At 36.9% G+C, this 12,823-nt stretch overlaps 1 protein-coding gene across 1 annotated transcript in view; it reads left to right on the forward strand.

Moving 5' to 3' along the window:
* Positions 1-2,205: 2,205 nt before the first annotated feature.
* Positions 2,206-12,823, forward strand: part of LOC149786381 (cyclic AMP-responsive element-binding protein 3-like protein 1) — a 49,494-nt gene continuing 38,876 nt past the window's right edge. The window contains exon 1 of the mRNA XM_089976800.1: positions 2,206-2,646. Coding sequence (XP_089832926.1) covers positions 2,545-2,646 — 102 coding nt within the window. The 5' untranslated portion in view covers positions 2,206-2,544. The remainder of the gene's footprint in view (positions 2,647-12,823) is intronic.

Here is a 12,823-nt window from a genome sequence, read left to right on the forward strand (position 1 = left end):
AAAAGAAAAACGTTAACAATAAAGACGTAGCCGAAATGTGCCAGTACAATGCTTCCTAACCACATGGACACCATCATGTCAAGTAAATGAAATAAGTGGTATGGAAATATATAAGAAAAAAAAAGACACTCAAGCAAAATGTGTACACAATATAATTCTTTACACACACACACACACACACACACACACACACACCGGGCAAGGATGGTCCTACGAGAATGGGGGCATGTGATGATATTATGTTTATGCTTTAACTTTTTTTCCACATATTTAAACTATTTCTAACTTTTGAGGGTCTGCAATCGTCTGTGTTTTATATGTTGTAGGTAGAGATTTAAACAAAGAACCCCATACATAGAGCGTCCCTGGAGTTTAAGAACATACTTGCTTTTGTCGTCTCTTGTTTTGTTTTTTTCGTTTTTTTTTTTTTTTTTTATTTACCGCGACATCGTTTTGTAGTCGAATAGTAACCACTACTGATCCCATAACTTGTGATTTTATATATATATATATATATATATATATATATATATATATATATATATATATATATATATATATATATATATTTACAAACATGCATTATGTTGCAGCTAGTAAATTATAACTTTGTCGTGATTTGCTCTGATAAGCAACTCAAAATATAGAATTTACCCTTGGTCGCCCTCTTACCTATATGCAAGTATTCGTGTCATATGTGCAACACAAACTGTACATGTACATGAGTACAAATATTTGATCAAATGCAACATCTGTCACAAACTGCGCGCAGTTTGATTTCGGAGTGTGACCAGAAATTAATGAACATACAACTTGAAAGTTGGTCACATATGTACCGTGCTTAATCCATCCTAAAGTGGACACTTTCTGGGTTCTCAGTCCACCCATAGTAATAGGTAAAAGTTCGCATTCATGTTGGGTATTAATCGAATGTCAGTTCATATCGTTACATTGATATTAGCATTCAGCTTAATTTATTTTCATCTTGTCAGCCGCCAGTCCATTTAGCTTTCCATCAGTGAGAGAGAGAGAGAGAGAGAGAGAGAGAGATCAATATCTCATCCCGTCCGTAATTCCGCAATAAATATTGTATTTTATGAATAACTTTTAAAGATATCCATAAATGTTATGAGGCCGATCTACGCGTTAATCAAGTGCATCGTTTATGTCACTATACAGAATTAATAGACATACTCATTCATTTAAATAAAAAAAAAAAAATCTCTGTTCGATAGACCTCGATAGCAGATATCTGTCTCCCGATTTACTTTAGGTACTTGTAATTCGTTGGCCCCTGTCTAACATGTATGTATAGATAATGTCAGAAAGGGGACACCGAATTACAAGTACTTCTGAAATAAATAATAAACTGCTATATTGAAAAAACATTTAAAAATACATAGATGGGTGCTTTGTGATAAACTTTTACTTTTTTATGTTTTTGTTTCTTTAATACCTTCAACTTTGGTTTTTTTTTTATTGATGGAGTAAACAAAGTTTTCACGGTAGGGATAGAATTTCGTCGGCATCTGTATTAACAAATAAAAAATTGGATTCAGATACTAAAGTTATAAACAAGGATGAATAGAATATAAATATTTAATTTATTTGTTTATGCTTTTATTTATAAACACAGGATAGAATCACATGGTTCATCATTTTTCGATGTCTATTTAGAATTTCCATTACGATTAGGTAAAGAGAAACCCAATGCATGTTTCTTATATTACTGTTTCCCACCGGTTTATGAATTTCAGTTTCTTCCTTTGTACCGATAACAGTTGTCTATTAAATCAATAATTGACATCAAGAGTCTCGACTTGATTGGTTGCGTGCAGGTATTATCTTGGGTCAAGAGCTGCGATTGGTCTGTCACGCCCCCTCGGGAATGAAACATATTTTGAACATTTATTTTAACTTTACCCAGTTATATTGTTTCAGACCGAGCAGAGATTGAAGTTTATTATTTTCAAATTACGTTTTGTGCTAGTTGGTGGTAAATAGTTTGATTTATGAGATTAATTTGCAACGCAGACTTGCAGAAATTCAAGCCGAAAACAGCACATGGTTTATACATAGTGTAAACAACTTTGAAAGAAACGTGATTGTGACGTTTAAATTTGCATAATTTATTCATAATATTTTAAGTCTATTGGCTGATTCCAGACATAACAGAACGTGTCTATATATCCTGGTCTAGTTTAACTGTTGTATTCATGCGCGAGGAAGAAGGACGCTTTCAGATCAATAGCGTTTAAGTGGACTACAAGCATACTTTCTGTTTTGTGTTTCTTTTCTACACTGACGTCAGTAGCTATTATTTCTAGCATGAACTGAAAAGAGGGCACCATCTGTAAGGGCCATATATAAGCTGGATTAATTTACCGAATCAACTTTATCCAGCGGATTCACAATTTGAGTGTATGCACTACGGTCAGGCCTTTTACATCGTACATTACATGCGAGAGACGGTCTCACGCCCTTCTGCTCTTACGGTACCCGACTATCCCAGGGGCTTCTCAGAAACCCACGGGACTTACGACCATGGACATCCTTTACGGTGGCAGCGACCAAAAGCTGTGTGATTTGGAAGAAGAAATGAATGACTTCTTGGACCAGGACGTATTTCCGTCTCCTACTTCAACGGTGAGTGTTACTATCTTTCATATGGATTCGTATCGGCCTACTGTTATTTTCTCCATATGGGGCGTGTATACACTGCAAAAAATTTTCAGAATACCGAATTAGGTTGTAAGTTCGACACATTTAAGTGCATTCATACCATTTAATGCTATATTTGTTACATATAAAGCCATCGTTTAGACGGAATTTAATGGGAAATTAACGCACAGCTTTTTGACATGTATATACTACAGCACATGTTTCTCATGAGTTTTACAGTAAACGCCCATTTTTCTGTCACGCGCTACTGGTCGGCTGCTTGTCACACCTAATAATTATTTTACCAAGGGTGGAGAAGCTGGATGTATACACTTTAATTTTTTTATTATTATTATTATTATTATTAATTTTTTTTTTTTTTTTTTTTGGTGGGGGGCATTTTTATGAATAATGCTAATACATAAAATAGGTTACTACTAAATTAAGTATATTATAAGGGTGGGATGCATTTCCATATTGAACGAATTCATCCAGTGAACGGTAGTTTGAAATGGGGTTATATCCGACGATGCTGACATGAAGTAAACGTAGTATAATTGTGGATTAAAAAATACCCCAAAACAAAAATACACCCCACCCCCCAAACAAAACAAACAAATATCATAAACATGTTTACAAACGGTTGACGCTTATTGATATGTAAATAATCACATGCATACAAATTCTTTTAGTTAACCGGCGTTAAGTTTGCAGGTTTGATGCAGTTGAAACATTGACACATGTTATTTATAGTTAATTCATGGTCCGTATATATTATACATTAATGATTTTTTTTATGGCAATGACATGCTGTACATGTATCATTTTATTCTTTGGTTTGTATTGGTGCATGGGTTCACCCATGTGGTTCTCGAAACTATATTACTTCCTTAACAATCAAACCATTAATCCCTTCATATATCTCCGGGTTATTTTTTACACCTGCGAAACTGGCAAACAGCCTGAACCCATACAGTCATTATTTTCCTTTAAGGAAGTGAAAATCCACCGCTATTTATAAAGTAATATATATACTGATGAGAGAGAGAGAGAGAGAGAGAGAGAGAGAGAGAGATTCCTTTGTACATAGCAGTTTGAAGTGATCTTTACAGTAAGAAAACGTTCAATATACGAGGGAAACATTTTTTTATATCCTATACCGATTTTTTTCCTTCGGATATCTTGACATTTTCTTACAAAACTGATATAATTTTAAAGACATGCTTTTTGTAATGCGGATCTCGAGACAAGAGTATAATTCAATTTGTTAACGATACTTTTGAGAGGCGTATAATACGAAGATTCTGCTATTTTGCCGATCTAAGGTAATATTTATCTCAAATATTAATTTATATATTATACCAAGTATTGTTCAATTGATAATGAAGGTTTTGTTCTGTGTGAAATAAACAGCGAATTAAAATTATGTCAGATAAGGAAGTATTTAAAAATTGCTGAAACAATACTTAAAAAAAGAAAACCATTTACCACCCAATTTTTCATAATTTTGTTCGTTATTTATATTTGAGACTATTTATGCTTTATTGTCAGAAGTTGCGTTTAAAAGTGAAGTGTGTGTGCGTGCGTGCGTGTATGATAATCAAGCAAATGGAGGACACTGTGAGACGAAGAAGATGGACCGGGCATGCTGTTCAAGATCATATGTAATTAAGATAGGTCATCATAAATCGGCGCATCATAGCAGTGACCGGATCTTACATGCACCGAGTCGTCTAGGTGTAATCAACCAAACGTGACGCTTCTTTCTATTATAGGAATTGAAAAAAAGGAGCGTGATCGTCTGCGGTACTTGTACAATATTACAAATGTAGAATGTACCTTTAAAAATATAACCTGAACAATTATCAGAGACGGTCAAGGCCAGCAACTATATGCGCCACGGTTCGTTACGAATTTTCCAGGTAGATCTGGGTTATTTTAGGAAATAGCTTTATGGCGTTTTGCTGGGCTGAACATGCAAGTCATTCGTACTGGTACCCGATGTTTACCTTGTGTTTTTGGATACTGCTTTTCTCTGACGCAGATACCTGTGACGTCACAACCCCACACTATGAATTTCATCTAAATTTAGTCCAGCTCGTGATAAAAGATAATCAGCTATGTAGGGCACACAATCAAGGCTTAAATTTTCATATAACCAAGGAAAATGTAAATGGTCACGTTTTTGTCTGATAGCTGATTTGCATGTTATTTTATTTTGTGGCGATAGGTGGTGGGGAGGGAGGTATGTGTACATAAAAATTCATTGTCGTACGTATTTGAATAATTATTGTAAAATGTAGTTGTGGGCGTGCGTTTGTAACTTAACGTAACTGGGTCAGGGATCGTAAAGTAATTATATGGGCAAATTAGTGCATAGTAGAATAAGAGACGACCATGTTATTGCCTGTATGTTTATGTACATAACTCTTTTGGAGAAAACATTGATCCATTGGGAGTAACAAATGTCGTGTACAGTAAATTTTCAGGTCGTATACTGGTAAAAATGGGAAATCTGTACAAGTTCAAAATTGTCCAGCCCACGTTAGTGGGAAGCGAGATGTGGTACTAGGTTTTCAGGCGGTGGAGTCGTCAACAGTTTAAGGTTTTGGTTTAAGCTTGTAATTTGCATATCTTTCCCAACAACCTTCAAGGATTCTCACGCTCTCTAATAACTTTTCATTTTCCTACATTTCCAAAACCCTATGATGGATTCTCTCAGTCACGAATAACTTTTGCTTTTATTTCCAAAATTACATGGGTTGAATTATCAAAAAACCAAGACCATCTCTTCTGCAACATGCTCGTTCACGCCATTGACCCTCCGAAGCTAAGGCAGTGCAAGTTTTTTTTTTTAAATTATATATATCTTAAATTGACTTTAGAGTGAATATCAATCATGACAGAAACGAGTTACGATTTTTGTGATTTTTACTTGCTTGTATTTCGAGATGGATTCTGTTCATGCCATACAATAATAGTAAACTTAACCTGTTCATCCTGCAATACACTTGCTCAGTCATTCAGCATTTAGTGCAGTGTCATGCATTTTAAAAGCAGTGTTTCGATCGAGGGCTTTACATGCAGGGAGGTCTTTTGCATTAACGGCCTGACTTGGGGCTCATTTACATGGGTACTTGGGAATTTACTCCGATCCAATACGAGCAAAGAATACAAAAATATTTTTTTAGCCAAGCCAGACTGACTGGGGAACAACAGAGTTTCCTTGCAGTGTAATACAACTCGCGTTTGTGCAGTACATCTAAGAGTGCACAAAATATTACATAAACTATTTCGATCAAAATATAAATTTTCTCGTACCCTAGATTCTAAAGTGTCTGCCTTAAAGACACATATATAGCTCTATACATTAATAGCACGCATAAGATAGGCACATGGTACCGGGGGGAATTTTCAGAGGAACTTAGCTATGCTACAGAATATTATCAGGTGGTTTCTTGCCAGAGGCTAAGCTGAAGTTTAGAGAAAGCTGTGCAAGTGTTTTTTCGTACTCTATGGTCTTAAACTGTAATAATTATAATTCACTAGTTAGCTGAGTAAACACTCGTTTGCAAGCTGGAAAGTTTAAGAATTTTCAAATACAAGTCTGGTATGGACTTTAAGAAAGTGTGGCTCTGAATCTCATTTTCGATTGCCAAAGCATATGAAAAGGAAATGACCCATGATTCATGCTCGGCTGCAAACGAGAAGCGAACCAGAGCCGACAATTTAAAGGATATATCGTCAATTTTCGCATCAGTATTATTCAGTTTAAAGGTAGTTCAACTCAGTCGTAAGCATAAAAAGCTTATGGGATGAACTATATTTCGTCAGTCTGTCCTTGAGTACAAGGGACTTCGGCTGGCCGAGTTATCTAAAGCGCTCGCCCTTCCCTCACACATCTCACCTGTCGGAATCTCGGCTCGACCAATGTGAGCATGTGAGAAAACGTGGTTCTACCCGGTATTTTCCTCCACCAAATATACTGCCCGCCATGTATAGCTTATAGCATCATGAAAATGGCGATTACCCCCCCCCCCCCCACCAACCAAACCAAACCGTCTGTTATCGCAACTTCTCCTGAAATACTTGAAGATTGTCATGAAAAAATGCACACTTTCATCCCAAAATGTAGTTGGCCCAAAATGAAAATAGCACCACTCAGATGTTGAAAGATGGTAGATAACCTTCCAGAACGGATGGTCATCTCAACATAGCATTTTCACTCAAGGCTTACTACTACCGCTCCAGTGGCCTAGTGGTTAGAGCGTCCACCTCGGATGCGGGAGGTCGTGGGTTTGATTCCCGGCTGAGTCATACCAAAGACTTACAAAACTGGTACTAACAGCTGCTTCGCTTGGCGCTCAGCATTAAGAGGTTAGTGTTAGGACTGGTCGGCCTGGTGTCAGGAAAGCGTGCCTGTGTGGGACATAATGCTACATCAGTAACATGTCTGCGGCATGATGCCCCAGTGATATATATCATTATAAGCGGTCACACTGCAGACATCGTAGCGATATGATTGAAAAATTGCTAAAGCTACGTTAAAAATCCAAATCACAAGGCTTGCTATGATGCCGTATGGTCATAAGGGAAAGTGATGCTAATTCGACATCCAATTTTGGCAGTCATATTTAAAATCAATATATCGTTATTCCTTCTGGACGACAGTTAACATTGGCATGGAATTTTTCACTCGAAGACTTAAAATGTCTTTGCTGGATCGTAATGGTGCCAGTTTTACAGCCAATATGGCAGCTACGCTGGCTGTCTTGATTTTGTTATCGCTCGAGAATATGAGAAATGGCTCAAGACTATGCAGATGACCCCTCTAAGGGACGCCATGGTCAAGCACCTTCGATGTCTGTCCTTTTGCAGATTTTCACCAAGTGTTTAGGATATTTGGTAACAGACGGATGGACAGATATAATGTATCGCAGTATCTCTTGTGGATCATTAGATTAGTGGTTTGTTGTTGTTTGCATTAAAACGCTTATACAAATGCTTAAATTAGGGTTAATAAGAGAAGATTCCTGACAACCATATTATTGGAAGATAGCACATAGCGAATGATTAGCACGATGTTCCAATACATGTTTTTTTTTTTTTTTTTTTTTTAAACTGGCTTTGTCGGAAAAACTGTGAGCCTCTTTTGTTATGGTACCATGAAATTATGTAACGGAAAAGCAAGCATTTAGATTTTGGCCATTTTGAAAATATGCCAATTTGCATAACATTCATGAGTGAAGAGAACGGTCTACTAATTGTGTCTGCAGGTGTCCATCTTTCTGCGTGTTCATGGCTCAATAGTTATATGAACATCACCATAAAAACCCCTGACCCCCACAGAGAGCCCCCCCCCCCCCAATCTCAAATTCTGAGAAAATTTGTTTGGGACTCTAAACAGTTTTCCAGTTTTGTTTTACAGGTGCTAAAGAATTTAGTACCATTACGATTCTTGCGATGTGAGGGTGGATTTTTGGGGTGGAGATGCAAGTGTTTCTTTTTTATCCAAACAGGGAGTGCTACATAAACAAGTGTGAAATCCACTTCGGATTTCTCAGTTCACAATGCTGTAAATGTTTGTTTGATTCTCTTGAAAGGGGGAGGGGTGACTTACCGGTGTTAAAATTTCAAGAAAATCCTTAATTGTACAGATAGCTTTAACACGCTGCGGTAACCTGTAATACTTAAATCACCTAGATGCGGACTTTGCACATGGCCCAAGTTTCAGCTTGTGAGAGTACGCTTGGTAGGAGCTAATACATCAGCAAGATTTTATATCATCCGGTGGAGATAAAGCGTCGTTGGTAAACTCACAGTATGTATCAGATAAGTACAGAGGGGGCAAAAGGTTGATCAACTACTAGTGAATTTGGATTATGAAGCAACACGTTTTATTTGCTTTGTAATTGTATGTATATTTGTGTGTGTGTATGATTGTTCATTGACAGTGGTCATCTGCTGCTTAGTAAGATCAGTCTGAAAGTACTGCCGGTCTTAACATTGCACTTCGACTTCACTGCGGTAAAATGATAAGGCCTGTAGTAGTATGAATAACAAGTTGTGACCTACTTTTCAGTTTTGGGTTAGTTAGTCCAAACCATAATTATAATCGAAGTTGTATCATGCATATATTCTTCTAGATCAACGGGTTCCTTAAAAGGCAACCTGGTGCTATCTATATAACAAAGGTTAAACATCTTTAATTAACACGAATTCAACCGCGTAGAGATTAATGAATGGTTACAGTGGTTTAGACAAAGAACAGCATTTAGGGCCGGATGGAGTGGGGATTTGGGGTTTCAAGCCCCTTCCCTGAGCTTAAAACCCCAACAAAACCGTATGTACACAAACGTAGTCACTTCTCACTTGAAATATAACCATTGTTTATTCTTGCGCACGTTTAATGTGTATCATGCACACTTTGAGTAAATAGACACATAAACTTGTGTTTTAGAGGACAGTCAGGGCCCTTATGAAATTTTGAAAATTCTTCCCCCAAATGCTTCAGGTACTGGAATTGCTTGTTAGATGAATCTCTCTCTCTCTGTCTCTCTTAGAAGGAACAACTAACCGACATTATTGAAGACGATGCCACTTGTCAGTTTTGCGTTCGTGTGGGCATTTATACGGAAAACTTAGTATACTTGATTTAATTCCTTTTTAATGGGATCTTAATCTAACGCAGACGGTTTGTTTGTACGGACAGACTACATTAAGGAAACGTGCTTTTTTATACAATGGAAATGCACACTAAGGATCCGGATTTAAAGATGTGCTTCGCAATGACTTCTACCTTTATGTGTATGTGCGAGAAGATTGCCAGAAGCTTCCATTTGGGTCGGTGGTTCTTACAGGGGTTTTCCTTGGTTCTTCCTCCGTTTCTTGTAGTTAGTTGTACTGGCCGCCGCCATTTATGAGTCATCTCACGCTGAGGAATGGTGCTAAACCCAAAACAACAAAACCAACAACTTATTCTTATGATAAATGGTACACTGGCACAAGCATGACTGAATAGCAACACATTGGTGTGCATCAGCGTAGTAGATTTTTGTTGAGATTTTATATAATAATTGGTCTTGTTTTCCCCTCAAGTCAGGCGCCCCGAGTGGCCGAGTGGTCTCCGTTACGGACCGCTGCCATCTCACCTCTGTCTGCGTTGGTTCGAGTCTAGGATTCGGCCAATGTGGGTATGTGAGAAAGCTTGCCAGTAGCTTCTCGTGGGTAGGTGGTTCTTCCCGGTTTTTTTTTTCCGGGTTCTTCCTCCACTATTAATGCTGGCCGCCATACATATCCTTTCGTGTGCTGAAAAATGGGTTAAACCCCACAACAACAAATTTCCCTCAAGTCACCCATACTGTTTATACACACGAGCTAGAAATGCTTTTATGAAATATGCAAACTTCACCGAATGCGACAAGATGTTACTCATTAATATAAACTATTTCGAGTTTTATTTTTCTTCGAATTTTTGAAAACAGCATGTCGTTCATATTGAAATTATGATGTAGATATGACTACTGGTTATTAATACCCATATTTGTCCAGTTAGAACCAGGAAGCGTAAGTTAGTAGAACTTGAAATGTACAACTTTAATTTGTGCACATGCAGATGTCGTCTTCCATAACTGATGGATCTACGTGCGAAGAACCGAATGTGCCAATGCTAGCGAAGATGATGCAATACATACAGAACGAAATAAATCCATATTATAGAAAACTTTAAGGGGCCACACACGGAGGCATATGAAAACAAACATTGGTTATTCCATTTAAATATGACATAACACCCCCAGCGATTGACGAAAATTGCGCTATTGATCCGAATATAAGCAATACAATTAATAGTTCAGTGTCAGGATTGGAAACGAAGAGAATTTTATGGCAAGCAAGTTGATATGGTTCAGATGTGAAAAGGTAGCACACAATCAAGTTTTAAGACAGTCATTATTAAGGTACGAGAATGACGGTCTTAATGCGAAAAAAAATCACCGAAAAACCTATTAGTATTGCATTGTGTAAACACAAATCTGTAATTAGATAAGTGTCATTACGATAGTAAAAGGTTTCTACAGCATGGTGAACAGGTCTTGCCCTACAGCATGGTGAATAAATGTTCGCTTAGAGCCTTAGACCATAGACGCAATGTAGTAAGCCAATTGCTGGTTATTATGGTCCACTTCTTAGTCTTGTCATGTATGATGACAAGATTAGCCTCCAGATCCCTTGCAAGTGAATGCAAGGTAAAACAACTGTCATAATGCACTATTTGTGGGCAGCCAGGAATACTTAACTTAATGTAGCTTACTATAATCAGTAAAGTGTTGCTCAGGGCAAAATTTCTTATCGTGTTGTACAAATTAAGAGTACATGTCAATACTACTGCCTTTAAGTGGTGCATGTTTACTTAAAAGAGAAGCAAGAATTCCGCAGAATGCTAAGTCTCACTTTCTTCACAAAGGCATATCCCGAATACCTAGGAAAATCTCTGGAGCGTGAATAAATTTGACTGCGACTTTCTATGCATGGGATGAGGAGTACAGTTAATACACCCATTAATTTTCAGGACTCTGCGTGTAGCGGTATCAGATAAAGCAGGCTAAATGCACTAGATTAACGTTGATGTTCACACCAACGCTGTGGGAAATGTGGTATATTGATATGTTACAATACATGCCTATGTTGCGTTTATCCTCTTTGCAGATGAGAAAAAAATGTATGTCCTTGTAAACTTTATAAAGTAACTTCAAACATAAGGATGTGTCCATTGCAGTCCAAAAGTAGGCATTCGTTAAAAGAAATAAATTGAAACAAAGTTCGTTTTAACCAGGAACCAGTGTAATGGACGTTAGAAACGAGCATTCATGTTTTTAGGTAAAATGCTGAATAATAATGGGAACATATATTGCAAATAGCAATAGTAGTATGGACCTAAAAGAGTGGCCTCTTGTTGTAAGTGTTTATTTTTGTGGGATGTTTTCTGAAATTTTTTCTTCCGGAAAACTTTACAGTGAAACGATAGTCGCTGGTGCGAATGGAAACAGGTTTATTTTGACTGCGTTGGTTATAAATTATTGGATTGTAACGATCTTGTACAGACTCGAGCTATTACTACTACTCAACAAAGGTCTCACATAGATTTGCATTAAGATCTCCTTTATTTAGCTGTAAGGTTCTTTGATGTACCCATACATTCACGTCGGCACACATAGAGTCGCTAATATCTACTGATTTCAGTCTATTAGTAAGTTTTGTCAGCAACACAGTTATTCCTTAACACTATTCGGGTCTCTAATGTAAAGTTCCATACTCACTAAGCAAATGCTGGCATATCCTTTCTCCTGTTAAAAGTGCATATTTTAGTCTAACAAAGCCTGCATTGAAACATTTTCTCTCTAAATTAGGTAAGTAAACGATACAAGAATTACAGGTGCAGTAAATTGGTATTACTTCGTAACTAGTTACATGGTTAATGTCTTAATAGTCATTTTGCTAATTTGCCATTTGTATCACACATTCACTGCAGGTGAGCCATTAGTGATTTTTTTCGTTTTTCTCCCTTTCATTATTTGTGTATTAATTTTTTTTCCATTCCAAAATTGGACCTGCCCTTAAAGGAACTGCAAGATAAGACCCCTGAAAATAAATCTTGACTATTGTTGCGACGATGACAGATCGAAAGCGTATTGCTAATATGATTTTTACGAGGGGGTTGTATATTAGAATAAAGACTCTAGTTCTTTACCATAATCATTTTATCAGTTGTATGAGTTACCAACCTTCGAAAGAGTTTATCTTTATTGTCAGTTTTACCTACTCTGTACATATAAACGTACATTCAGTAGATACTTGATTTGGTGGTTTACAACACAGCAACACAACCAACACAAGTATTTTATTTAGTGCCAAGGCAGTAGTCTCTGCATAATTAAACTGAATTAAATTGTTGTTTTAGCAGTATTTATTCACGATAACATTTTCACATATATATCTATATAGCTGGAAACTTGTTGAAAACTGTCTCCCCTATAGCACAAATGTTAACAATCAATACTAGTGTACAGCCTTAAATGGATAGGTCATATGTTATAAAGAAATTACGTGATCGGTTTTGGTATATATAATTATTTCAGAGATCATATACTAGTACCAAAATGTA

This window comes from Sinohyriopsis cumingii, chromosome 12, assembly GCF_028554795.1.
Source record: "Sinohyriopsis cumingii isolate HCF-2022 chromosome 12, ASM2855479v2, whole genome shotgun sequence".
NCBI classification, from domain to species: Eukaryota; Metazoa; Mollusca; class Bivalvia; order Unionida; family Unionidae; genus Sinohyriopsis; species Sinohyriopsis cumingii.